At 43.3% G+C, this 25,646-nt stretch overlaps 1 protein-coding gene across 3 annotated transcripts in view; it reads left to right on the top strand.

Moving 5' to 3' along the window:
- The window catches only part of BRF1 (BRF1 general transcription factor IIIB subunit), a 177,182-nt gene that overhangs the window by 100,380 nt on the left and 51,156 nt on the right, over window positions 1-25,646 (top strand). For all 3 annotated transcript variants that reach the window (XM_072866243.1, XM_072866242.1, XM_072866244.1), the window contains 4 exons: window positions 362-488; window positions 2,061-2,100; window positions 2,190-2,282; window positions 2,975-3,253. In XM_072866243.1, coding sequence (XP_072722344.1) covers window positions 362-488; window positions 2,061-2,100; window positions 2,190-2,282; window positions 2,975-3,253 — 539 coding nt within the window. The remainder of the gene's footprint in view (window positions 1-361; window positions 489-2,060; window positions 2,101-2,189; window positions 2,283-2,974; window positions 3,254-25,646) is intronic.

Raw genomic sequence — 25,646 nt, 5'->3', positions numbered from 1 at the left:
TTGTTGTTGTTGATAACAAAAGCAACAAGACAGGAGGAATGAACTGCGTTCATCGTCTCAGTTTTGTCAGTCTGTACTTAATTGACCATAGTGGCTGCGGTATTTCTGTTCAGTCTTTGTTCATCAAAAAAAGTGTGTGTTACATACTTTAATAAATCAAAAGCTAATTTGTGATATGAAAAGATACTTTCTTTGCAGCAGATGAAACAATTAGTATCACTTCAGTTTTAATATATTCTGCATTTGAGCCAGAGTTTCTAAGGATGACATGTTTATTCTGTAACTTAGCAGTTTGACAAATTTTGTTACTTTTAAAGAAGTTCTTAAAGTTGTTATGGTAATGTACTGTATGCTTTGGTAGGTTGACAGAGTTTGAAGATACACCGACAAGTCAGCTAACCATAGATGAGTTTATGAAGATTGACTTAGAAGAAGAATGTGATCCTCCTTCATTTACAGCTGGTCAAAAAAAATTGAAGATACAGCAGGTGAATTCTGAATCGGATGCTCTCTGTATTTCTCTCCTCTCTCCTCCCTTTGTATATTCCTTTTGAATCAGTTAATACTAAATCCTAACTGACCAGCCGTTGATAAGGGTTAGTTACATTTATTCCGAGGTTCTTGAGGGAAGGGTGAGCATTAGTGCATATGATACCCATTAACTAAAGGATATTTTTTTGTTTTACTGGCAAAGGGATAGCTTCCCAGTTAAAAAAAGAAAAAAAAAAGTTTTTCTCCTCTATCATTTTTGCTCCCTCTTCCAGAGAGATGTGCTCTTTCAGATCTTTCAGATAGCAGCTTCAAATGTAGCTTTAAACATCCCCTGATGAGGGATCGAAGTGTGTCTGCCATCTTAGCCAGCCGCTGCGGGAAGCACTGAGTCACTGCTCTTGTTAGTGCAGATCAGGACGTCTGGGTGGCCGAGTAAACGGGCACCGGCTGAGCTGCCACGTTCTGCAGGTACCCGCGTTTGGTGCTTAGCCCACGACTGCTGTATTGTAGATGAGGGCTCGGCACACTCCGCCCGGATGCTCCCCGGTTTGCAAGCTGATGCAGTTATCCTAAGCACTGTTATCTCCTTTATGCTTGCTTTCCTGCTGCGTCTGTTTCCCTTCTTGTGCCCTGACCTTTTACCAAAGCATCAAATCTTTTTGTCCTTACAAAACTGGAGGCTCTCATGTGACAAGTTAAGCTGAGCTTGTGGCATGGAGGTCTTGAGTAGCTGTCCTAATGTCTGCACTTCTCTTTTATGGGCTGTATGCACTCTTCTGCCCTGGTTAGCAAGGATCAGGCTTGCAAAGGTGTAAGCTTTGTAATTGGATCAGAAACTGTACACTTTTTTTAAGGTGATGCGCATGGTCAGGAGAAGTACCATTACATATAATTGTTTTTTTAAACACATATGAAAACAATAACCCGATTGCTTTAATGAGACTGCTGGTTTTTTGTGTGGTACAGCACCTGCTTCCACACAGATTAGTTCTCACGTGGCTTAATTTCTTTACAAAGCATGAACTAAACCTGGCACCAGAGAAGATGTTACTGCCATCACAGCTAAATCTTACATTATTAGTTTTTCAGGGGTTTTATTTTTACTGTTCTAAATGTGCTACCATTTAAAGGTCTGTAGGCGTTTGTGATGTTCTCAAGAGCCTGCCAAGTGCTGTAGCTCAGTACTTCGCTCTGCCGTCGCCCGCGTGCTGTGTCTGTCCCGGGCAGCACGATTTCAGCGCTGTCCTTGCGCTTGCTCACATCTACGGGCACAGTCATAGAGTCTTGACTGCTGAAGAATGGGGCCTTTTATTTGCAGCTTGCCAGAGTGAAGGTTCCTTTTGAAGTGTAGAGATGGGTGAGATAACGTTTGGAATTGGTCAGTATTTTGAAACTTGTCTGTCTTACCTGTCTGGCTGACACTGTGAAGTAATTTGAGTTGGGATTCAAAACCTGCTTATTGCTTTTAAAATACCCTGTGATTCTGTGTCTCTATATACAGTTCACAAACAGTACAAAGTTGGCTTTTTTTCATAATTTCATGTTTATTTTGTTTATTTTCATTTCAGCTTGAGAAGGCGTTATCAAAAAAGCTGGAGGATTTTGAAGGTATAAGTTGTGTTTAGTGTAACATATCACTCATTTGTTCGAAATTACATCAATGATTGCTGAGTTTTATTTTTATTTCAACACTACAGGTGAAATATCGAGCTATCAAGATGAAATAGAGATTGAATTAGAAAACAGTAGACCGAAAGCAAAAGGCGTATTTGCGAATTTCACTAAAGATGGTAAGCCTATAAAGAGTCGTGACTACTTAAATAATAACGGGTTCAGATCCTGCAGGCAGTCTTAAGTGTATGAACTTCATTGTGATGAACGTGATCATAGGCTTGCGTAGTACAAGATCTCTATTGTGTTGGGGTTCTCTCTGCCAATTAGTTGGTTCAAATATCAGTCTTCAAAACAACTACGTTCGTTACAATGACAGTTTGTTAATGTTTTCAGTTGTTTTTCTTTCCTGGTGCAGTATAAGCTTGGCACTGGCACCTGAGAATGTTCCGTTTCATCACTGAAAGTGCAGTGGACCAGTATCTAGACCCTTCTGTCACTGAATCCCCCAGTTGACGAAGCGATACAGAAGGGCTTTGCGCAGGTTGAACATGCTATTTTTCTTTTGTAATTATACCAGTAAGTAGCCAGCTTCTCTCGCAAAGCCCTTTTACCTGCCATAATTTGATAACGCAATACTTCTATTTTAAATGATGACTGTATTCACAAAAATACATTTTAATAGCCAAGGTAATTAATTTGAAGAGCCCCTGGAAACTCTATGAATTCATACGTTGTACTAAAATATTGTATATTTCTTCTACAGATTTTCTCTAAAGATTTTTATTCTTTAAGTGAGCACCTCTCTATGTATTTAGTTTCTGTAACAGATGGTATGCAATGATCTGTTGTTTTTTTTTTCCCCTTACAGATTCTATAGAAGATAATAGCTCTAGTGTACTTGGAGAGGAGGAGGCAGAAGATGAGGAACTGGAAGCAGCTGCTAATCACTTAAACAAGGACTTTTATAATGAACTCCATGAGAAGGATAGAGTAAAACAAAATGAAGATGGGGAATGCAAAAATGGAAATGAAGCTCTTGTAAGACCACCTGCCCTGGAATCCTTGCTTGGCCCACTCCCCACTGCAGCTAGTCTTGGCATAACAGAGTCCATAAAAGAGTGCATATCCACTAAGGACCGAGAGCCTGGTGAGTAGGAGATCAGTGCAGCTTAGAGTGGAAACGGGATACATGCAGCCAGTTGTTGGGTTTGTTGTATAATTTCCATGTATCCTGATGGATAAGGTGCTAGCAATTCCCTGAATCACTGTAACATCAAGGTACAGGAGCTGTGAGGCTTGATAAGACCAGTGGTGTTGGCTGTGGATGTTGGTCGTTGGCATCTGCTCCTCAGGAAGCTGCAGGAAAATCTGGAGTGCCTAATTATTTTCTGAAGCCTGAGAATGTGTATCTCTTAGTCAAGTAGATTTGCAGTCATATGATAGCTGATGGGCATATTTCAAGCCATGCAGTCTCAATTAGGAAATTGGAGGAAGCGGATTCCTGTAAATATGACTGGGAATTAAAACCCAAGTATGAGAATTTTAGATCAAGGCAGACTTTCTCGGGAGACATTTTACTGGAATCAGACATGATGCAGTCTGTCTCTCTGATTGAGAATCTTTGCAAATGGCAAATATTTAATATGTTTGTAAGAGGAAATAACTGGTTGTGTGCTTTTTTCTTTGATACGGACTTTGGTATGCCTTTTGGTGGTTTTGCTCCATTTTTCTTAAAACTCCCAGATCTATCTGTATCATATAGCTCTGTATAGTACAGCGGGAGCAGGACTGCTCAGCTAAGGAAGCCAATTTTTCCAGAGCCATTAAGGCAGACAGTACTGCAAACAGCCAGTTGTCCAGGCAGGTTTGTTTGCTTTTTCTTATGTGTGCTTGAGCTTTATGGAGATGACATTTTTTTAAATTCCCTTTGCATCTTAATGACTCCGAGAACTGAACATATCTAAAGGGCATTTTATTCTTTTCTTTATCACAGTTAATTTTTCCATCGTAAGACATACCTGTCCGAATCTGTTTTGTCAGCTTACTTGGGGGTCAATGCAGCAGAACGTTTTGTTATCCAAACTGTTCTGATGCTAATTTCTGTTCAACAGCACCTACTTATAATAAGGTACTCCCTGCCTCAATAGATGAACTGAATGCATTCAGATTCTTATTAAGTTAGTGTTCGCATTCCGGAAACGTAGCAGGATGGTTGCACTTCTATATTTTGTACAAACGAAATCATATAGAAACAGTTGAGTGGTTTTGGTTTTGTTTTAATTATGATTAAGGAAATGGATGGCTCGTGGCTCGTCTTTCTCCTGGAAATCAGTGGTTCATGTCAGAGAGAGGTCAGTAATGGCTAGAAGCTGTTGTTGTCTGGCTAGCCAATGACCTGTAAAAATGAGTTGCCAGTGATGGACATTTCTCAGCTGGCATTGCTATTGACCGTTTTAATGGACATGCTGAGGACTGAGTTTAAAGATGAAACTAAGCTGGTGTAGCCAGGTGTGTTGCTCTGAGTTGGGCTTCAGGCAGGTGGGCAGGAGAGTGCATGGCTGCTCATGCTACGGCTTGTCTGCTTTTCCTGTTTGTTTTCTTTCAGAAGTTGAGGGCGTGCCAAATGAGCTGAATTTCAAAACCGAATAGGTTTCAGTATGCTCATTCTCTTTTAATGCATCTCAGAAATCATTGGGGGTGTTGGAACAGGTACTTATTTTGTTAATACGCTGTGAAGCTTGTATGCTGAATTACTGTTTGGGTTGCATTTTGATCATAGATCCTGCCCCGAACTTTTTTTTTTTTTTAAATTTTTGCAGTGACTCTGCTAATTTATTTTAACAATTTAAGTTTCATGTTCAGTCAGATTCACTTTGTCTGTGTCTGTACTGCGGGGTAGTCGTGCTGGGATGGACTTCCCAGGCTCCGAGCCCTTGCCACGTGGTGCCTGTGTGGTGTGGGTGCATGACGGTCTGCGTGTGCATCCTGCCCCTGAGCACCTGGTTTCCTTCAGGAAGTCATCTGGGTTCAGGAGCCGTAACGGAGCCTCGATGTGTTTTGGATCGTCGGGAACCAGGTCTGGCAGACAGACTGGGAAGTACACCTGACTTGCAGTTGTCATGTTGTTACACAGAATAAAGGAAACCTCTTGTTCGGATGCCTCCCGTTGGTCACCTGTGCATCTTAGCTCTGAACCCTGATGAAAACCAGGGTAGATGTTTCTGTCACCTCAGGCAATGATGTCTTGAGTTCTGCTTCATAGCTCTGGAAAATCTGGGAAAGGTTTGTACCTGGAGGTAGTATCTTCTTCTATCAGGCCAGCTGGTATAGTTGTAAAAATTAGACAATTTCCAGGTTTCTGGGCCCTTCTTCAAGTCTGAAAAAGAAACGGCAGTTTTCAAAACTAAATGTGGGATGAGAACAGTTGCTCAGAGTTTAATTTGAGATGGCGCAATTATAGATCATCTTGAAACAAAAGTAGTTGGTACCTGTGGAGGGAAGAGGGAAAGATCATAAAATTTCCTGAATTTATCCTGTATATTTGAATTCAGTTCAGTGCAATTTATATTGTGAATCTCAGCTGGTTTGCTATGGTATTTCATGTTCCAACGCCTAAGTCTACTGGAGAAGGGAGAGAGTCATAACACAGCACCTTTAAGGTGATGTTTTGGTCGTTCTCCACAGCTGTGTAAGTCATAAACCAGGAACCTTTCCCTTCCCTCAGCCCTCTCCAACCCTGACTCATCTTCCACTGTGTGGACCACCTGGGTCAGGTTGGGCTGGAGACCTTAGTCGGGATGATGTTGTATCTCCTGCTGGGCTCCACGCGTTGTTGGACGGGTGTATTACGCCCAGCCAGTGCAGCGGTTGGGAACGGCGAGCCTGGTGCTACGTGGCGAGGATTCCCAGCAAACCCTCGTGGTGATACGCTGCGTGGCTGGGCAGGTGGCTATTAAATAGGCGCTCAGCAAGCAGCTGCAGTTTGTGCAATGTTTGGGCTCCTTAAATGCAGGGTATCTCCTCTGCTCTCTGTAATGATCTCTCTTTCTCAAAAAAAACTCTGTAGGTACCTTCTACAAAGTCTTTTCATTTGGCTTGTGCATGTGGTAATTCAGTTTATAATTGCCTACATCAGCTGCTATGGGAAATCTTCCACCTTTGAGCTATGGTGGCTGCAGCAACAGCAGAAGGTTTCTCACAAACTGCTTATGCAGATAAGACTTAGGTGCAGAGCCCAAGTATAAGAAAAATTTAGCGTATTTTTGCTCCACTTAAAATTGGTATGTGAGCAGTGTGAGCTTGTCTATATGGATGTTTTATGGAAAGCATAGTATTTTCGCAAATTTGCATTACAAAGAGAGCATGTAAGGTACCGGGTTAATGAGTCTGAGGCAATAAAGTGCTTAGAATAAACACTACATTGGACTTTTTTTTCCTACAAAGTGTATTAATTTGCAGGGCATTTAAGCTGAAATTCGTTTGAGTCTTTGCAAACAGCTTCTTTCGTATTCTTCATGATAAAAGTCCTTTATTGTGAGATCTCAGTTTCAGAGGTGGAGATTGGGTGGATCAGTCGGTCCATTTTCCTGGCCATGCAGCATCCCAGCGTCCTCTCCACGCTCTACGTGCTCTTTCTGATTCTGCAGTTCCTCAAAACAGGACACTGTTTCCTTTAGGAGACTGCCACAGTCAAATACCATGGACTCTGTTCTCAAGAAATACATTATTTGGTGTAAAACTTGGCAATTTATTTTTATGTCCCTTTTATACCACTTTAAATAATTTGTTGTCTTTCTTGGTGTTTCTGTGCTTCTGATGTTTGCTGGCTGTCAGTCTGTCCTTCCCACGTCATGCTGCTAGGCTGTACACCACCAGTTCATCTCTTCTTGCCACATAAATCAAAAGTCATAAACTTAATTTTGGCCAGGGCTAAAAGTGAGGAAGGTCTGATAATAACAGAGATAAAGGTAAAATACAGTGTAAGTTACTGACTGACTTTATATACCTTCTCCTTCGTAATCTAGGTAGTGTTTGAGACCTGATTTAGTTTTTGTTTTGGATCAAAATTCAAATGCAGTCATTTAGGGCAATAGTTTCAAATAATATATGTGAAGCGGGTGGTAACACGCTCCTGCACGTCCTCATGAAAGTAAGCGGCTTTTGCAGTGAGAAATCACCGTGCATGTACCATCTTGTGCTTGGTTAGGCACCCAGCTAACTGCATTCGCTGCTAATTTCACAAAGAATACATGAGAAAGGTTTTGTGCTTGTTCATAATTAATAGTTTGCTCATTTATTGCTGCTTGTATTTATGCCTCCATTACTGCTGCAGGCATAATCTGACATGGGCTGAGGTCGAAAGATGTTGCCATTGATTTCTGTGGGTGTTAAAGACCCCATGCAGACAGCGTTCATTGATCGAATAGTTGTCGTCCCTGTGTACCAGCGCTTTTCAACTTCTTACTCAAGGAGGATGTGAAAAGTGGCTAAAGATTAAGTTATACGAGACAGGGATGGGCTCATCCTGCAGGGTCTTACTCTTTTCCTCCAGATCTCATCCCCCTCACCCTGCCAGCTACCAGCTCCCACTTCATACTTCGTCCTGGCCCTGGGGCTTGCTCGATCCCTTCGTGAGCAGACTCGGCTCCCTAACCCAGCGAGGAAAAATGCATGCGTGCATGATCCCCCTTTTTTTTTTGGCGGCAGCAGACAACCAGTGCTGGCAGCGGGCAGGGAAGTTTGCAGAAATCTGACATTTCTAGCAGGGTCTGAGCTGCCATGGAAGGATGCTGAAGGGCTCACGGGCTGCAGACGGCTGTTGAACGGCTGTTGGCAGTGCGGGTGCCAAGGAGGGTTGTTCTCCCCATCCAGGAGCCCCAGCCCGGATTGCTGCTCACTGCTCTTGCCATCAACGGATAGATGTTCACCTCCTCTGTGTGCTGGTTTCTTCTTCTAGCATCCGCCTTTCTTCCTCAGATTTTGCCTGAGTACATCAGTGCCAACTGTTTGAAAATATATAAATGTATACGTGCATATGAAAGTATACAAAAAGATATAAACAGTAATTAGAGAGAACATTATGAAGCCCTATTAAATCATAATTACCACATACATGAGAAACAAAGCTGCTGAGTTTAGCGCTAATTGTGTTATATATGGAAAGTACGCTTGGTCATCAGTGTAAGCATGTGTGTCCCCATCCTGATCGCTCTTCTTCTGGTTCTGGCTTCAACGATGCAGTTGCTTATGTGGTTTTAAGCCCCACCTGTGGAAACAAGCAGCGCGTGTGACACGCTTAGTGCTGCCTTCCTTGTGTGATGCCTTCGGAGCACGTTGAGGGTTTCATCTTTGTCTCCATGTGCGGTTTGCTCTTTCAAAATTATTTTCTGTGACAGGACTAGCTCTTTCCCAGTTTTGAGATCTAAGCAATAAAAACCTTGGTACAAGCTAATCTTTCTAATCTAGCCTCTATATGCCTATGTTTGGCGGTCTTGATAGCCTGTATCCCTGATTGAGCCTTCATTATGCTGTTAATGAGATGTGAAGAGCTTGCTGCAGCCAGCATGGTAATAGGAGACCACCAGCTGCTCTGAATGCAGTTTTTTGATACCTGAAGTCTTGGGGATGAATTACAGATGACATGATTTTCTTACTTGACTATGTATGTCACTCACACACGAGTATTGCGTGTGCATGTGTTACTCCAAAATCTGTGTACACATTTTTTCATGCAGGATCTTTGCATTTCATTACAGGATAGGAATGCTATAAATTCATTCCATATTCATGCCGTGAGTAACTAGGAAGGTTAAGGGATGAAAACTAATCATATAGTTTGGCTGAAAGATTTCCAAACAAATCTAGAGAGGAGTTTTGGAGAGAAACCTGCAGTTTGTTAGAGCCATCGGGGAGATAAATTTGAGTGAAAGGATAAGCTGAATCATGTGAATACGTTTTTAGAACATTTGTGGATATTTTAGGAATTTTCCAAAGGGTTGGTTTATCGATACAGACACTCTTTATAGGAAAATGTGTGCCGTTTTTGTCAGAAGTCTTGGTCAAAAAGAACTGCCCCAGGGTAATGGACACTGTGGTTGCGAGAAGGTACTGGAGAGTGGGGTTCGGGTTCCTGAGCCAAAAGGAGCAGACCCGTCTCTTAAATCTTGCTTGGCCATGTCCCATGTGAATGAATGCCCTTAGCCCCTGGCTGACCAGCCTGGCTGTCCTGTTATCCCGACTGTTTCAGGGGAGGAAGTCTCTTTATCCCCTTCTCTCCCCTCCTTCTCCTTCTCCTTCTCCTTCTCCTCCTTCTCCTTCTCCTTCTCCTTCTCCTTCTCCTTCTCCTTCTCCTTCTCCTTCTCCTTCTCCTTCTCCTTCTCCTTCTCCTTCTCCTCCTTCTCCTTCTCCTTCTCCTTCTCCTTCTCCTTCTCTTTTTTCTTATTTTTTTGTTTCATAAAATTCTCGTCTGGAATGTGAAATGTTTTAAAATCTTGAAAGCTTTTCCAGGCTTGGATTTTTTTTTGCCTGACTTCTGCCTCATCCCTACTGCTGAGTGGGCAGTGGGCAACGTGTCTTTTCTGTCTTGAATTCTTCCAATAAAAGCATGATGGAAAAAATCAGTTTTATTTTCAATTATTTGAGTAGTGTAAAAGCCTTACATTGCTCTTTGATGAGAAGGCTAACCTGCCACTTAAGGCTTCATCCTCCCTTGCTTAAGACAAAAAAGGCAAAAAAGCTGCTTTCTTCTGTCTCGCTGCTGCAGCCGGCTGCTGGCCGCAGGCTCTTTGGAGAAGGAGGCAGCAGCAGGGCAGTTTCTCCGGTTCAGAGACACGCGGCTGGGAAAAGAGGGTGAACATGCCGAACGGGGGCTCTGGTGCGTCATTCTGCGCGTTGGTATTTGACATGTGTGTGCTGCTGCATCAATACTGCTTTTTAATGGAGCAAGGAGAAGCCATCAGCCCGAGCAGGTTTTTATGCAGTGTTTTCCCTTGCGTTGAGGGGAAGCCCAGGTCTGCCATCATCTGCTCTACCTAGGCTTAGGCTTAAGGAGGTGGAAATGAGCAGGAGCACAGAGCTGGACAAGCAGGGAGAAGAGGAGAAGCTCATCTGGGGCTTTAGAATTGGTCCTTTTCCCGTACCTGAATAGCAGAATTACGAAAACAGTCGTTCCCCAAATACTAAGGGAGGTTTGTGTTTCATGGTTGACTTAGATGCCTCGGCATTTGTAGGCACCAGTATAAGGTTTTCCTTCTGTTGGGGCTTCTTTTCAGGGTGTTCTCCTGCCTGCACTCCCTAACATCTGAAAATATGCCGGTTTTCAGCGTGGGAGGTACTTCCAGGGGCATTTATAATTGCTCCATCTTGCTGGGGGGGGCAATTCTCAAGGAACCTGTGGAAATGTAACCACCTAAGGGATCACTGCCCTGCTCCTAAATCTTGGCTGAAATAGGCTGTGGTTTAAAACAAGACTTGGGGAGGTGGTGCTGGGGGCTGATGACGCAGAGACCTACAGTCACACAGGAAACCTGGCTAAAAAAACTGAGTAACTTCCCTGCTACTATGAGAATTATGTGATACTTCCTTTTCTGCACCTGCCAGAATTTGAGCCCATTAATGCTCACAGTTATTTGGTTAGGTGGCCAGTTTGCAGAAGAAACAGACATTCCTGCCCTGCCCTTCTGCCAAAAAGGAAGAAAAGTCTTTCACCAAAAAACTCAATTGAAAACTGAAATTGTTCATTAGAGAGTTGCGGAAAGTGAAATGCATGGAGGCTATGGAGAGGACGTTAAATTTGCATGGAAAGCCAACCGCTCAGGAGGATGTTATTTGAGCAATTCATCACGGTATCTGAAATGTCAGGAGTGGAGGCCTGGGTTCAGTTCAGGGAGTCTTCATGGTCTCAGTTGTTATTGAGAATAAAGACTTATTAACCTAGGTCAAGGAGCCACAAAACGTGCCCTTGGAAGAAGGAAATAGAGCGCAGAGAGATTTGCAAGGCTTAGCTACTTTGGGTTTAGTATGATGGGTAATAAATCCATGTGCAGTGCTGCGGTGGATCCTGACCACTTCGCGTTTGTCTTGCATTTTCTGAAAAAGCTAAAATAATCCTCCATTTAGTACTTCATTTTCTTGTGGTACAGGTTCGGCTGGTAAAGGGAATACCTGCAAACTGAAAATCCACCGAAGAAAACCCTTTAAATGGAGTGCCGCTTCTGCAAGGTTTTAATATTTTTGTGTAGCAGTTTGTTGTTTTGCTTTTGTTTGGTAGCTTTGAATTTAGTTTGCAAAATTAATTTCTATATCCTCTTAAGGATTAACTTCATCACACCCCTACACACTTCATCTGTTTTGTTTGTTGGTCTGAAATCCGTGGGACTGTCATAGTGCTCGAGATAAACACGTGTACGCATGGGTTGGGCTGCGGCTTGCGTAGATGACCCTTGTAATGAGGGATTGCAGATGCGGCACTACAGACTGTTGATGAAAACTGTCACGAGTTTAGCCTTGTATAACTGTAGTTTGACATTTTTGGTTTGCTAAATGCTTTCATAACTAAAATGGATGTATTATCCAACAGAGGAATAATATTAATGTTGACACTGTTGGCAATTAAAAACAGTTTTGGAAACTGAATTTTACTACTCCTGATTGCTTTTGAAATAATTTGTTTTTCAATGTTACTTTAGTGTTGGTTCATTTATTAGGTCTTTTCTCTTGTGTGACAATGAGATAATTGCTATTTAGTTTTTATCCTGTAAGCAATTATAATCAAAGCAGCCAGATATAGACTCTGCTTTGACCTGGAATCAGAGTGACCTGTCAACACGAGGCTCCTGTACTCTTCAGCTTTTCAATGTTGGTTTTTTTTTTTCATACGTGCTCACCAGAATGCATTCAGTAGGGCTGAAAAAACTGCGTTTAGAGTTTTCAGTGCTCATTAATTACAGTGGTGCAAAGCTGTAGAAACTGGCAGGTAAGACCAACTTGGGGTTGGTTATTAATAACAAAAATTGTTATCTTTTATCTAGGATTGTGTGACTGTGTTGGGTCAAGAGTGTCTGAAGCGGCCGGACGAGGAGATGCCGGTAGGCTGCGTGGGGAGGGGTAGCTGCAGATTAGGGGGGGAATTGCAAAGAGTTGACTCCAGGGATTTTTTGCAGCCAAGTTTTGCTAAAGGGAAGCAGAAAATACTTTCTTTTACTTTTAAAGTCAGCAGCTTATGGTAAGGCTTAGCTTTCATATTGAAACATATATGTACACCTAACATTGTAGAAGTTGTTTTCTGTGATGAAGGACCTGGACATTTACAACTGTGGAGCAGAAATAAGGGAATGAATATGAAATGAGAGAGAGTAAATAATGCTGTTAAGCAGCACCAGGAAAGAAATTTGGAGCAAGAAACAAGGCTCTTGAGATAGGTATAAACGCAAAAGCCAGAAGTAAACAGCTGTACAGTGGGTGGAAGGATACCATTTTTCATCAAATTCACTCCCTAAATGCCGTGTTTGATTTAGTTACGGTGGGGAAGCCACCGTGTGCTCCCAGATGGGAAAGAAGTAAAACAGTAAAACAGTTCTCTGTGACCAAATCATTAACACTTATATAGGAACAAGGCGAATGACTGATTTTGGAAGTTATGCTTAACGGCCCTTACTAATTTCCTGCTAAAGGTAAAAAATGTAAATCCACATTACCATAGAAGTCAGGTATAGAAATGCAGGAACACCCATATCAACGTGAAATTGTGTCACTGGTGGTGGTATTGTATTCTGTCAGTGTTTTTCATTAAATAAAACATACTTCAGTGAGAAGTTGCTTTTCTGTAAAGTCTCTCTTTGCACTTCAAGCCGGAGTTTTTGCACTTAGTGGGAGTACTGCTTTCCATGCTACCGCCGTGTCTCATGGCTCTGTAGCTGCTGCGGAACTAACACAAAGCTCCTGTGCTAAGTTCTTCCCCTAGAGCAAAGATAAAATCTCTGGTTTATACCGCACTGTTTGAATTTGACCTCCCGTTTTAACACGGAGCAGGTGTGTCGGGATGTGATGTTGTGGGTGCTGTTGGTTGAGGTTAAGAAATGTCTCGCCTTACTGGCTCATCCCCCTGCTATCTGCAGGCGTTAGTGCACGTGTAGTTGCCTCCCTCACCTGGGTCTGTCAAAAATATCACAGGCTCGTGCAGACGTTTTTAATAACAGGGTCATTTTGACAGACGCGTGTTAGGGAGTGACGCCGTGGCCGGTACGGCAGCAGGCGGGAGGGAGGTGGTACCCGCTGCGGAGGGAAGGGGCACGGGGCTCAGTCGCTGGGGACAGAAATCGGCTTCCCCAGTTCAGCTGGGGTTGGAGGAATGCTTTGGACCACGTCTGCGGCAGCAAAGAACGTGTATTCTGAGGCTGAGAGTGGCATTCGTGCCTGCACTGAGATATCTGTGCTGGAGAGGTTTTACGATCCGTCAGTGAACGGGAATGGGCGATTTCAGATATGCTGTTGCCCAAGATCATTTTATATGTGGGGTCTTTGTACCGGGGGTGAGATTGATGCTTGAAGTTCAGCTCCTGAAATGCAACACTTACAAATCTGTGAGCGATGAAGAAGTTCGGTTTAACAAGGTGGGGAGGGAATTCAAAAAAGGTACGCTGAATTCTCTCCTGAAAAAAGCTTTCATTTAAATTTAAAGTTTATTGCTTTATCTCGACTTTCAGAAAGATCGCATGAAACTTTCTTGCCTTTGAAAGCTTGATAAAAACTCTTGAAGTACTTTGACTGAAACAGAAAATTTAATAGTGAGGCATTTTGAACATGGAACGATGTTTGTGGGCGAGTAATTTAAACAGGTACTAATACGAAACGATGTTGTACTTGAAAGGCTACAATGGGTATACACACACAAACTGGGTAGAATATCACTGGGAGCAATAAAATGTAGGAATTCTTCATACTGCTTTCATTGCAAACAATTTTTATGGTATGGCCTGTGAAGCAATTGAAATGCAGAGAGCTGGCACATCACTAGATTGATAATTCCTCCTGCTGCTTACGACTTATTCTCGGTACAGATGTCCCCAATTCTTTCTTTCTATCACATTGAAGTTTCTTGTCTGCTTCAATTTCATGCCTGCCTCAAACATAGCATTTTTTGAAATTGTCCCTCCAATATTTTTTTTTTCCTCTTTTAAAAGTTTAAATCAGATGAAATCTAGCTGCTGGTTTTTTATCCTAAGGTTTACACTTAAACTTTTAACAAGCTTGTTTTAAGAACAGTCTTTCCTTGAGAGAGCACTTGGCTGATCCATCAATAATTATGTAGTAATAAAGCTACTGTGTAAAAATGGCACCTACGTGCCGAACAGATTGGTTTGCGGAGCCACTGACAAAGATTAATGTTTATTACATTTTACTGCTTTTGGTTCTGCAGATGCAATACAGCTATTTTCTTTTTGGCGTAAGCGTCATGAAAAGTAATTTCCAATTGTGGAATGTTTATGATAATAAGGATGTATAACTAGGGAGAGCCCAGACTGACTTTCAAATACCAGCATGAGTTTGCAATGCTGGTAATTTAGAAAAAAAAAATAAACAAATAACATTTTTTATTTTATTTCCTTGCTTAACAAATTTTTTAAACAATCACTGGGACAGAACAGACAGGGAACCCTACAATGACATGTAGTTACTCTTCTGAATTAATTGCTATTATATTAATTGTTGATTCCCCCAAATTTGGCAAGCTTCCTCATTCTCCTTCCTGCATCCAAAGATTTCTGCTTCTAATTTTACTACAATATGGAGAAAATTGTAGTGCCTAAAAATAACACAAAAGCCTGAAATTGTTGTTCTTGTTTCCTTTCTTTTTTTGAAGTGCCAGTATAATTAAGGCTGTGATTTAGATGACTTTGTGTTGTTCAAATCTGTCCTCTTCTTTTGGGCAAAATGTGGAGTAACATAGTCTGTACGTCTTTGTGGCCGGTAGATGCGCAGTCATTTCGGTCAGCCGAGCTGATTGACTGCAGTGTCACCGCAGCGACGGCACCGTCTCTCGGTAGCAGCTGAGAAACACCTTGAGAATGAAATTTCTGTGGATGCAGACGTCGGGATCCCTGCCTCCGCAGCCCCTGGCCCAGCCTGCTGGTACTGCTCCATTGGCTTTCCCCGAGGTGATGCCGGTGGGTACGGACGCCTTGGCACAGCCGCGCTGGCTGCCTGTCTCAGGTGTCCTAGCTATAAGGTGTTTCCATCGACTTGCAAACCTCTTCTGGGCAAAGGCCAAAAGTCACGGGTTCTCCGCTGTCACTGCCAGAAATAGTGATTTGGCCTTATTTTGGGTCTGTTATGCCCGATTTAGAGTGAGGGGTGCATCTGGTCCTGCTCCCAAAAGACCCTGGCGTGGCATAGCTCCAGCTTCGTCCCCGTGTTCCCTGGGGGCAATGGCAGAGTTGAGGTCCACGTGCCTGGTTCATCTCAGCAGGAGGTGAGGAGCTATTCCGCAGACCAGTTTGCTGCCACAGCCCTGAAGTCTTTGTGGCAACTTGTAGCTACGTCAGCAAACACTTTCAACCCAGATCATTCATTTCAGTTGGCAGATGTTGACAGTAATGTTCCTTCGCTTGGCTTTATTTTAGCATTTAAAGATTTTTATGTTGATTTTGATTGCATGGGAGCGTTTTGCCTGGACTTCAGTATTCTCTGCTTGATCTTGCTAGTAAGATTCAAAATCTGACTCTTTCTTTTGCCAATGCAGCTTGCTAGCTCTTCCCTCATCTGTCCCTTCTGTCGGCCCATTATCCTGGGCTTATTTCACTGCACAGTTAATGATGCTTAAGTCTGCTGTGGAAGGAGTTTACCTAGTTAAAACTAACATAAAGAACAATTCATCCTAGTCTTATCTAAGGAAATTAAAGAAATAAAGAAATAAAATATAAATAAACTTATGTTCCATAGGAAAGGAAAGTAGGTCTGAATTTGAAATGATGATCGGGTGGGTTGGGTTTCATTTTGTAATGAAATAGTAAAAAGTTATCCAAAGCTTATTTTTGGGAGATAACTTTGTTTTATCTAATTCAAAATAAACTTTACTGATTTCAAAGAAATCAATATTGCATTTAATGCTGAATGTGTTTAAATGAATTTGTACATGAAATGCGCATCCCTCTCTCCAAATGGGCTGCGGACATGTAGTCATGTTTCTGAGAATTGGTGCCATAATACAGTTTGTTATGGTGAACTTAGATTAAGCCTCATGGGAAAGCATCGTTATTCAGTTCATTAAAGAAGAACAACTTTGATACTATGCCATATGCTGTAAAATAAAATGGGTGCATGGCAGAAAGAGCCATGAATCCTTTTAGTGTGTGTGAGTCTGAGCCATGATTTGTGACTTTCTTCTTGCCTCTGCAATACCGTGTTAAGTAGATGCCTAATATATTTAAATAAAGAATTAATTACATGTAATGGGATGCGGGACCTTATCTTTTCCAGTGCTCTCTTTGCAACGTGTTGCCAGTGTACCTGTTTTTTGAGATGTACTAAAATCTTTCCAAACTCATCACTTCGCTCTGCATCTAATCAGCATTTAAACAGGGTCTTTTGTGTGCCTGTACCCCGGAGAATGGCAGATTGGTGAGAAACTGTAAAATCAGCAATATGTAACCTAGCTAAAATGACATATTAAATATAGTCCTGTTACTATATAAACTTTATATACAACAGTCAGATGTTGAGATTAATCAGAATGACAGGTTGTACAAGCATATGGCTGGCCTTTCTGATAGCCATTAGCTTGAAAGGCTGGCTTTGAAACCGGCTCCATTATTTATAGGTGAATCATGCTGCTGGGCTTTGTCGGGAAAAGGTTATTTCTCCAGCTCCACTGAAACCTCCTGTGCACGGAAGCGCCTTTTTCCACTGTTCTTGGAGAATAAGACAAATTATTCTCCAGGAACTTCTCCACAACTTTCTTCTTTTGGAAAGTTGCGGTGTCAGAGGGCATTCCAGCGCTGTAAGGATGGATCTCAAGCATATGGAGTACACATGCTAATTATGCTGTGCTTATGGTTCAGTCTATCCAAATGCCAAGGCTTTGGGGCCTCAGAGCTGCTGCAGGCAAATGTTAAAATCCTTCACCACTGTCTACTGTGCATCTGGGAAAATGTTTGCTGCAGTCCCTAAAACATCTGGGGAGAGGAGGAACAAATGCATGTCCTCTCAAGGACTTTGCTGCAGTATATGTGCTGTCTGCAGCAGGATTGTGCTGCAGTTTGGCCAGATGACCAAGTGAGCTTGCCGTGCTCCACTGTCACCTAGAGCCACCCAAGCGATGCTTGTACTTTGCAGAGATCCTTACATGCTTCATAAAGTTGCCCGAATGGATGCAAAAATGCCCTGGTCCCTGGAGCAGGGCTCATGTGTGAGCTCTGTTTGGGTCCGGAGCAAGACAGAGAAGTACCTATCTGTTTCTCAGCCATCAGGCATGGTCAGAGACAAAAAGATAGTGCTTCATCTAACATGAAACGGCACAACCTTCTTGATTTTTATTTAAAAGCATGGTCTGTGCTGGCTGTGGCCATCTGTTGCATAGTGGACTGATGCTCCTAATATGGATCTGCATTTCTGTAGCTGCTACCTTTTAAGATTTCAAACCCATGTCTCCTACCTCCAGGTCTGTAAACCCCAACTGGTGGTCCTGATCACTGAACCAGAGTCAGCATCTTACGTGTGTGATCTTTCTCTGCTCCATGCCTCTGATAGTCCTGGCGGCATAAAACACTGCCCAGTAGCTGCTCTGAATCCAGCCCCCATCCATCACGGAGGCTTTCTCCTTTGGGCCAGGTTCCCACCTAACTGCATAATTTACAAAGCTTTTGCTTTTTGCAGGGGAGCTTCTGCTCTTGCCTGTTATTCTGCTATAGTAATAATTAATAATAATAATAATAATAATAATAATAATAATAATAATAAACAACTTTTACCTTCTCTTTCCTCTCCCCATCTCTGTAATTCCCTGCTTGCTATTTCTCATTAGCGAGGAAGGAAGGAAGAAGCTGGGTAACAAAATGAGAAATTTCTTACCTGATAATTTTCTTTCAGTTAACAGCTTCTCACCATTCAGCCCGCCTGGACAGTGCGGTAAATGGCCAGGATACAAATTGATTTTTTTTCATCTAAATAAAGACTCGGGTATATAATTTCATGCACTATATTGCAGTGTTGTCTTAATGCTAATAATTGCCTGCTGAAGCTTTTCTGTAGTCCTGGTGGCTTCTGGTGCCTGGTGCTGAGCTTGTCACCAGATCTACCATAGACCAGCTCTGAACCTCAAAGGAGGGGGTAGAAGTTAGCCCACCTTTGCTGAGAGACGTAAGGGTGATTAGAAGAAAATTGTAAGTGGGAAGTTCAACTCGTTCCTCTTTCTCACCCGTCTGGGTGAGTTATTTTGCCAGGCTATTTTTAACCTGGAGCAGCTCTTTGGTCCAGACCACAGTGCTGGGAGCAAGAGGAGGACTGCTTCTTTAATGGGAGAGCTGACATAGGGCAGGTTAACGTGGCAATGAGTCCGTGGCCTTTGGATCCCAGCGCTGACCCGTGTGCCTGGCCCGGAGGTGGGGAGCTGTGGGGTGGGAGGGCAAGTGTAAGGGCAAGGGTAATTCTGACGGGGCAAGAGATGTGTCGGAGTTAGGCTGGGCTCTGGTTTGCACTTCCTCATGACAGTTCAACCATTTGTACTTCTGCTAAAGGAAAATTGCTCTGATTTTTGGACCATCATCCGAGCCAACCGTGACTTTTCAGTGATATCCTAGGAAAATGTTAGCTTTGCTTTGCTTTTGAGTTCCAATCAGTCCAATTAGCCTTAAAATGTTGTCTTGTGAGCCTCCTCAAATTTTTCCTGTGTCTTTGTAGCTTAAAAACTGTGTGTGTATATATGGCTGTATATATTTGAAATTTTTTCCTGGTGGAACAGAAATTGATTCATGATTAAAAAAAAAAAAAGATAAAAAGAATCCAACAAAAATGCTAGGATTTGCTTTTAAGTTCTCTGTAGCGCAGAGCTCCTCGTCTCATTTTATTTGGGGCGGGGAGGGCGGCACGTTAGAGGAGTAGATTTACTTCTCAATAAAACATATGTCCTCTGCTGGGGTGGCTGAGCGCCAGCCAGGCAAGGATCCTGGGCTTGCAGGGACGGACAGCAGAGCATTTAACGCCAACAGCAGGACCTGGCTACTTAACTAGCGAGCTGCAGTTGCAGAAATGATGCTTCAGCACTTAAACATTAAACCAGCTGTTCCCTTTACGGCTGGCTCGGGTGTAAAGTGCTCTTGCTGTTTTACATAGTGGTCTGGCAGCACGGGGAAAGTGAGCTGGAGCCTGATCTGAGCCCGGCTGCCTTTGCTGTCGGCTCTCCAGGGCGTTGTACGGCCCTCGCCCTCGGCAAGAGATACGGCGGCACTTTGCGCTTGCGGGGTTTGGAGAGGGGAACTGATTAAGATGCTGGTCAGTTCTTCTCCCTGGCCTCTCCCTTTATAGAAACTGTTACTGTTGGATACCCCTGCAGAGATTTAAAAAAAATGTGGAAAATAGAGGCCAGAAGGCACCAAAAAGAAGGCAGGGTGGGGGAAGGGAAAGGAGAGAAAAGATGCCAAGAACAGCATAAAAGGCAAAGGAGGAAAATACAACAGGGAATTGGTGATCAGATGGAAAAGAGCAATAAGTAGGAGAAATCTGTCTTTATAGTCTCCATTTTAAAAACTTTTCAGTTCATAACTGCTCAGGCAGGAGGGGGTGAACGTGTGGACGAGCGCTGAGATGTCAGTGTGTTGCACCTTTGGCAGGAGCGCCGTGGTCGGTCTTGGCGTTGCCAGACGCAGAAATCACGAGTTGGAGAAGACTCATGTCTGTGCATGGGAGCTCGTACCATTTCTGGGCTTTGGAGCTGAAAAATGTCATGTGTGGTAGCTAATTAGTACGTTTCTGGGTGAGTATTTGTCAAGTTGGTCATTGATGGTTATTGGTTTCATCATCAAAAAATAGCTTTTTTCAAAAAAGAACAATGAGTTGCATCAAGTAGATTGCCTAGAGGACGCTCTTTTTCACTGTTTCAAAAGGCGCTGGGGGGACACGACCGTTATTCCAGAAGAGGAACGTCTGCTGCTGGTTTTGAGGACAGTGTCAAGGTGTTCTTCAGTTGAAAAGCTTAACTTTCAGCTGTATTTATTTTGGGAGGTTGAAAGGATTTTTTCTTAAGGGCTTTTTATATTGCTATGTAGTTCAGTAAGCACGAGCTTACCTTTTCAAAGAAAAATCTTCTGAATCAGAAAGGCATTGTTTATTGCTGGACTATTTTTGTACTGCCTGCTTTAAAAAACATATATATTGCAGGGAGGATTTCTGGAAAGAATGGAGTGATTAACTTTTTCTGATGAATTAGTGTTTAAGTTAACAAGTTTCCATGTCTGTTAGACTAGTGGCATAACCTTTAAGTGGGTACAAAATGTGTGGATGTGGTTTGGTTCGATCCTCCATGGACTGTGAGGTGCAACAAGAGCATTTGGTTCAGTGTGGATGCGCTGCCAGAAAAGCACCAGGGTTGGTGGTTTGGGGTTTTATTTTTTCAAAATTGAAATTTAATTTATAAAAAGTATGTTCAGTATCTAAGAAAAGTTCCGTGAGAGATGACTGACTGTAGGAACAGCTTTTCTCATAATTCATTCCCATATATCATTAAGCACATAAATTTGAAATTCTGTTCCTGCGATGGGATAATTGTTCTGCGGCTGCCGTACGAAGGCGGCTAATGCGGGAAGGCTGTCGGATGTCAGTCAGCTGCTGCGGGAGAGACGCAACACCTGGAGCTTGAATCTCAGTGTGAGGAAATAGAGATGCAGGCATTTAATAAAGATGGGTTTGTAGTTCTGCGCCGGTTAAGGCAGAATCTTGTAGGAAAACCTCCTTCTGCCTACAGCGACGTGGACGAGCTCAATGCACTGACTGCAAACCAGCCGGGGCTGATCCCGGCTCTTGCTCCTCTTTGTGAGAAGGTCCTATTTTCAACAGAGAGGAGCGAGGAAAGAGCGAATGAGCTTGTACATCCCTGCTTTTGTACAGGCGTACCTTGCGCAGCCGCGCTCTCAGGCTTGCAATAGTAGGCTATGTAGCTGATATGTGGAATTTCTTTGTTTTTATTAGATCGTGTCTTTTCCCTCTTTGCCCTTCATTTGCACCCTTTTGGGCTTTTTGCCTCTATGCTTCTCACAGGCCAAGCATGAGGAGCCGGCCGGTGGGTGCTTCGCAGTGCCAGGGCTGCGTGTCCGGGTGCTGCCGGGCAGCCCGGCGCCGGCCGGCGATGCCTCCCGCCATCCCTCGCCAGCAGGAACGAACATTTCTGGGAAGAAGGGGCCTCACTCTGCATGGCACGGCGTGTTTGCCGTCTCCGAAGGAGCTAGCAGGCTGGAAACTTGGCTTCGGCTGGAGAGGACCCCTTAACCTTGCCTTGGCAGAAGGAAATAATAAAGTGACAGACTTCATTTATCTTTATGCTGTATGCGTGGCCTCGTGTGCTCCGTACGCTGTCAGACCTAAATCTTGGTGTCAAATTGGCACTATGAAGGAGTAGGCTGTAATTTTCAAGGTGGCTTCAGGTACAATAAAATAAAAAACGTTTTCACTTAAATACAAGCGTACACGTCATGCGTTTTGTGACCTTATTTTGTCAGTAAGTGCAATTAATTTTGCTCTGTCCTTACATTCTGTTTTTGTGGTGTCCTTTTGTTACGATGGCACACGATGGTATTGCCAAAGGTGACCGGGGGGAACCCGAGCCCTTGGCAGCCGCGGGGTGCGTGCTGTGGGATGGGGGCACGGCGGGGCTGGCTGGGATTGCACAAAGAGACGCCTTATCCGGAGCAATGAGATTGGCAACAGCTTAAAACTGCCAAGATAACCTCCCAGCCTGCTCCGGAGGCTCCTAGCCCCATATTAATAAAACTCGCAGCGTACCCCGTTCGTACGGACCCGCAGACTCTGCGCGCACCTTGACACGCGGCGGGTTCATTTGCACACCCGTCAATCCTCGTACGCCACACTTCATGCCGCGCTGCTGCTACTGCAGCATTTTCACATCCATTTCTCTTCCCTACCTGATGCTACGGCACTTTGTCTGCCCTGCGCCGCTGCCGCTCCCCTCACGGTTACCCATGCTTAATGACTTCTCTTCACGCCCCTTGGTAAATCAGTTATCTTCCCCTCCAGATGGGTTCTTGTCCCCTCTGATCAGCTAATCAATTATATTCTGGTGCGGTTGTGCAGTGCCTTTTTTGACGCTAAGCTACTGCCTTCCCTTCGCGCTCCTTGCAGCTCCCAAAGTGGCACCGGCACCGCTCATCAGATTTAGCTGCAAAAGCGTTTCTGCCCCGTTGGGTTCCTCCGACAATCTGCGGGAGCTTTCGGTGGCTCCTGTTGGTTTTAATCCCTCCCTGGAGAGCAACAATCAATCCCGCTATTTCTGATGCCCCAGGCTCAGCTCGTTTGGTTTGTTGCTTAAGGATTTTTGTTAGTGAAAAAGCCTCTCCCAACTATTTTCAGGTTTTGTCGTGCTCTAGCCCCAAAGTATTTCTTAAATACTGGGGGTGCTTAGCATCTGGTGCTGTGCTGAACAGGGGGAAGAGTTCTTTGTTTAAACTCTTTCAGCTCTTTGACTGCTATGAAACGGTGTGGCGGAGGGTATATTTGCTGCATGGGACCAGAGCACCAAGTGCCTTCTATTGTATCTGCTCCGGAGGATTTCCTGGGAAGTGTTCAGCCTCCATTTCTGTCTGTAAGGAAATCCTCTTATCTGGGCAGAGCAATAAATAGTGCTGCCTCCTGTAACAGAAACAGAAAAACACATTCTTCACATGGCTGTTTTTAAAAATGTGGGGTTTAAAATATATCGGCTGGAATGATTCTTCTGTAATAAATCCCCATAATAGCGTGCTGTGTATACATTTAACTAGCTGCACAGAGGAAGGGAAAGGGGGAGACGGTGTGTTAAAAGAGGGTTTAGTGTGCATTTAGTAATGACAAGAACAGTAAATAATCCTACAGGTTTACAAACCTAATCCCCAGTGTCTGATTGTAGCCCTCGCAACTACTAGAGTCGGTTGGAAAAATGTTAAAAGGCTGTGAAGAAAGAGCTTTGGGGGGGTTTTATTTTTAAATACTGGAGGAGCTGGCCGGGTGACTGGTGGTTTTAAGTGGCATGAACGTAGTTGGTTCGGGACCTTGATGGAAAGCTCTAGAAGTGCCCGTCCTCCTCTGCTTGCCACGCAGACGTTAGGTGAGGATGGAGTAGGCTGCTCCTCACGGCCTCGCTCTACGCTTGTCCCGATGGTACTTTCATTTAAGAACTGGATTTGGAGTGGGGGTTGTTGTTGTTAATGCCCAACTTATTTTTTGCCTGTGCCCTGCAATAAAGTGGTTGTTTTTCTTAACAGAAGAAATCCGCGATGTCTAAGAGCCGTGCCACGTGACACTACTGCTTTTAAATAAGCTTTTAAGAGGTTGGACCAGATGTTAGCCACATCTGTGTTTTTATTTCGTCGAACATTTCATTTCGACCCTTTTATTAAAAGAGAAAATGATCATTTAGAAATTGTTTTGAAAAGTTTAGCAGCTGGGAAGATCTTTCTGGTATATAAAAAAGCAAGGGGTTTACTTTCCGTGCCCTGGAGTGAGCCGTATAACATCGAGCAGACGGATATTTATGGCTGGTAGGGTCTACTCCTGTTGGAAGCGATTGCTGGGGCAATTTTCAGATCAAAACGGATGTATTCTGTTTTGAATTGGCATTCCATAACAAAACGTGTTTTTTTTCTCAGTGAAAGCGTTAAACTAGGGGTTTGAAGGCACTTTCTCTTCTGAAAAGCCCCTTGCATTTAATGAATGCCTATCACCTTGGCAGGAAAAAGGACGACTTGCAGGCACAGGGATATCCAGCAATTACTCCCTCAGCTGCCGTTATGGGGTCTTAGAAATGCTTATTACGTATAACTTGCTTCTGGATTCTTTTCCGCAATTTACCAGTTGGAGAATGAGTTTTCCGTCCCCGTTGCTAATTGATCCAATGAGAAAAACTGGCACCTAATTCAGTAACGAGTTATATTTAAAATGACATGTGAAATTGTTCATGGTGCCTGAAATTACATAATTTTCAGTCTAGCATACTAGGGCTGTATAAGGGAACAGACACCTACTGTATTGTTACATATTAAATTTTAAACCTCTGATCCAAAAATATAGCAGGGTATAGGAGGAGTGAGGTGTTTAATGGTGAATAAAAGCAGTGGCAGCTTGATTTCAGTGGGATACTTTTATTGTCCTTAAGATGCTGCAGCAGTTTTTACAACAAATAATTTTGGGATGCAATTTTATGTAACGTTGAGCAGGGACTTGAGTAGTTCTGTCACCACTTCCAAATTTTTATCTTCTAGCCCGTGATTTTCAGAACTTACTAGTGATTTTTGAGGTTGGCTCCCTTTTTCTTTGTCCCCAATTCCAAGCCTGTGTAGATAGTTGACATTTTAGTTTACCTGGTGCAATGAATATGGAAAAAAAAAGAATCCTTTATTCGCTCAGATAAACCAAACTGAAAGTTGGGGTTTTTTCCCCCAAAACCTTGAGGAAACAAAAGGTAGATAACACAAAGAAGAGGGAGACCATCCCCTTTTCTGTCTTACAACTTGGTGGTTAAAGTGCTTACCTAGAATATGGGAAACCCATTTCGAGTCCCATTTCTGCACAAACTCCTTCTGACCTAAGAGACAAGGTATTCTGGCCTGGGCACACTCTTGCACTCTGTTGTCGAGCTATTGTATTTTGTGTAATGAAACATTTCTTGGACCCAGGTGGACAATCTCCTGGGAGGGCATCTCAGACACTAGACTACAGTATTTACTCCTTTCCTCGGTGAATACTTAAGCATTTTGCTCACTGGAAATTTATATCTCGGTTCCAGCAGGAGAGACGTGTAGTGCTGTTTGCCGTATACCCTGGACTCTCGTGGGTGATGCGGCATACAGTGATTCCTCTCTGCGCTTTGCGTGATTACCGTTTGCTAGAAAAATTCCAGTGAGTTATATTAAAGAGGCGGCAAAGCACCGGGATGTATTTCGTCACCTTGCTTTTCCTCTCCAGCCTCGAGCCAGGGTGTGCTTTGCCGTGTGCCTGGGTCGCATCCCTGCCTGCCTGGTAGCGAGGTGCCTGCGTGAGGAGCTGGTGGCCCTGCTGCAGAAAGTTCTGCTCTTACTGCACTATATAGACATCAGACCAGAAGAAAAGCATGTGTACTGAACAATTACATAGTTGTTATAAAATCTTCTACACTTTTAAAGTATTTTGGGGGAAGAAGGTTGTAAAGTAAATTTGGTGCCTGGGACTAAAGTACGGTTAATATCTAAATGTAATGGCGATGAGAAATGTTCCTTAAGGCCTTTTCCGTCATTAGCATCAGATTATCTGAATTGGTAAAGTTGATATTACGTTTATTGAGACAATCTCAGAAGAAAATCAGAGCG

The sequence above is a fragment of the Ciconia boyciana genome, chromosome 6 (genome assembly GCF_034638445.1).
Source record: "Ciconia boyciana chromosome 6, ASM3463844v1, whole genome shotgun sequence".
NCBI lineage: Eukaryota > Metazoa > Chordata > Aves > Ciconiiformes > Ciconiidae > Ciconia > Ciconia boyciana.
This window is presented reverse-complemented; position numbering and strand designations above follow the sequence as displayed.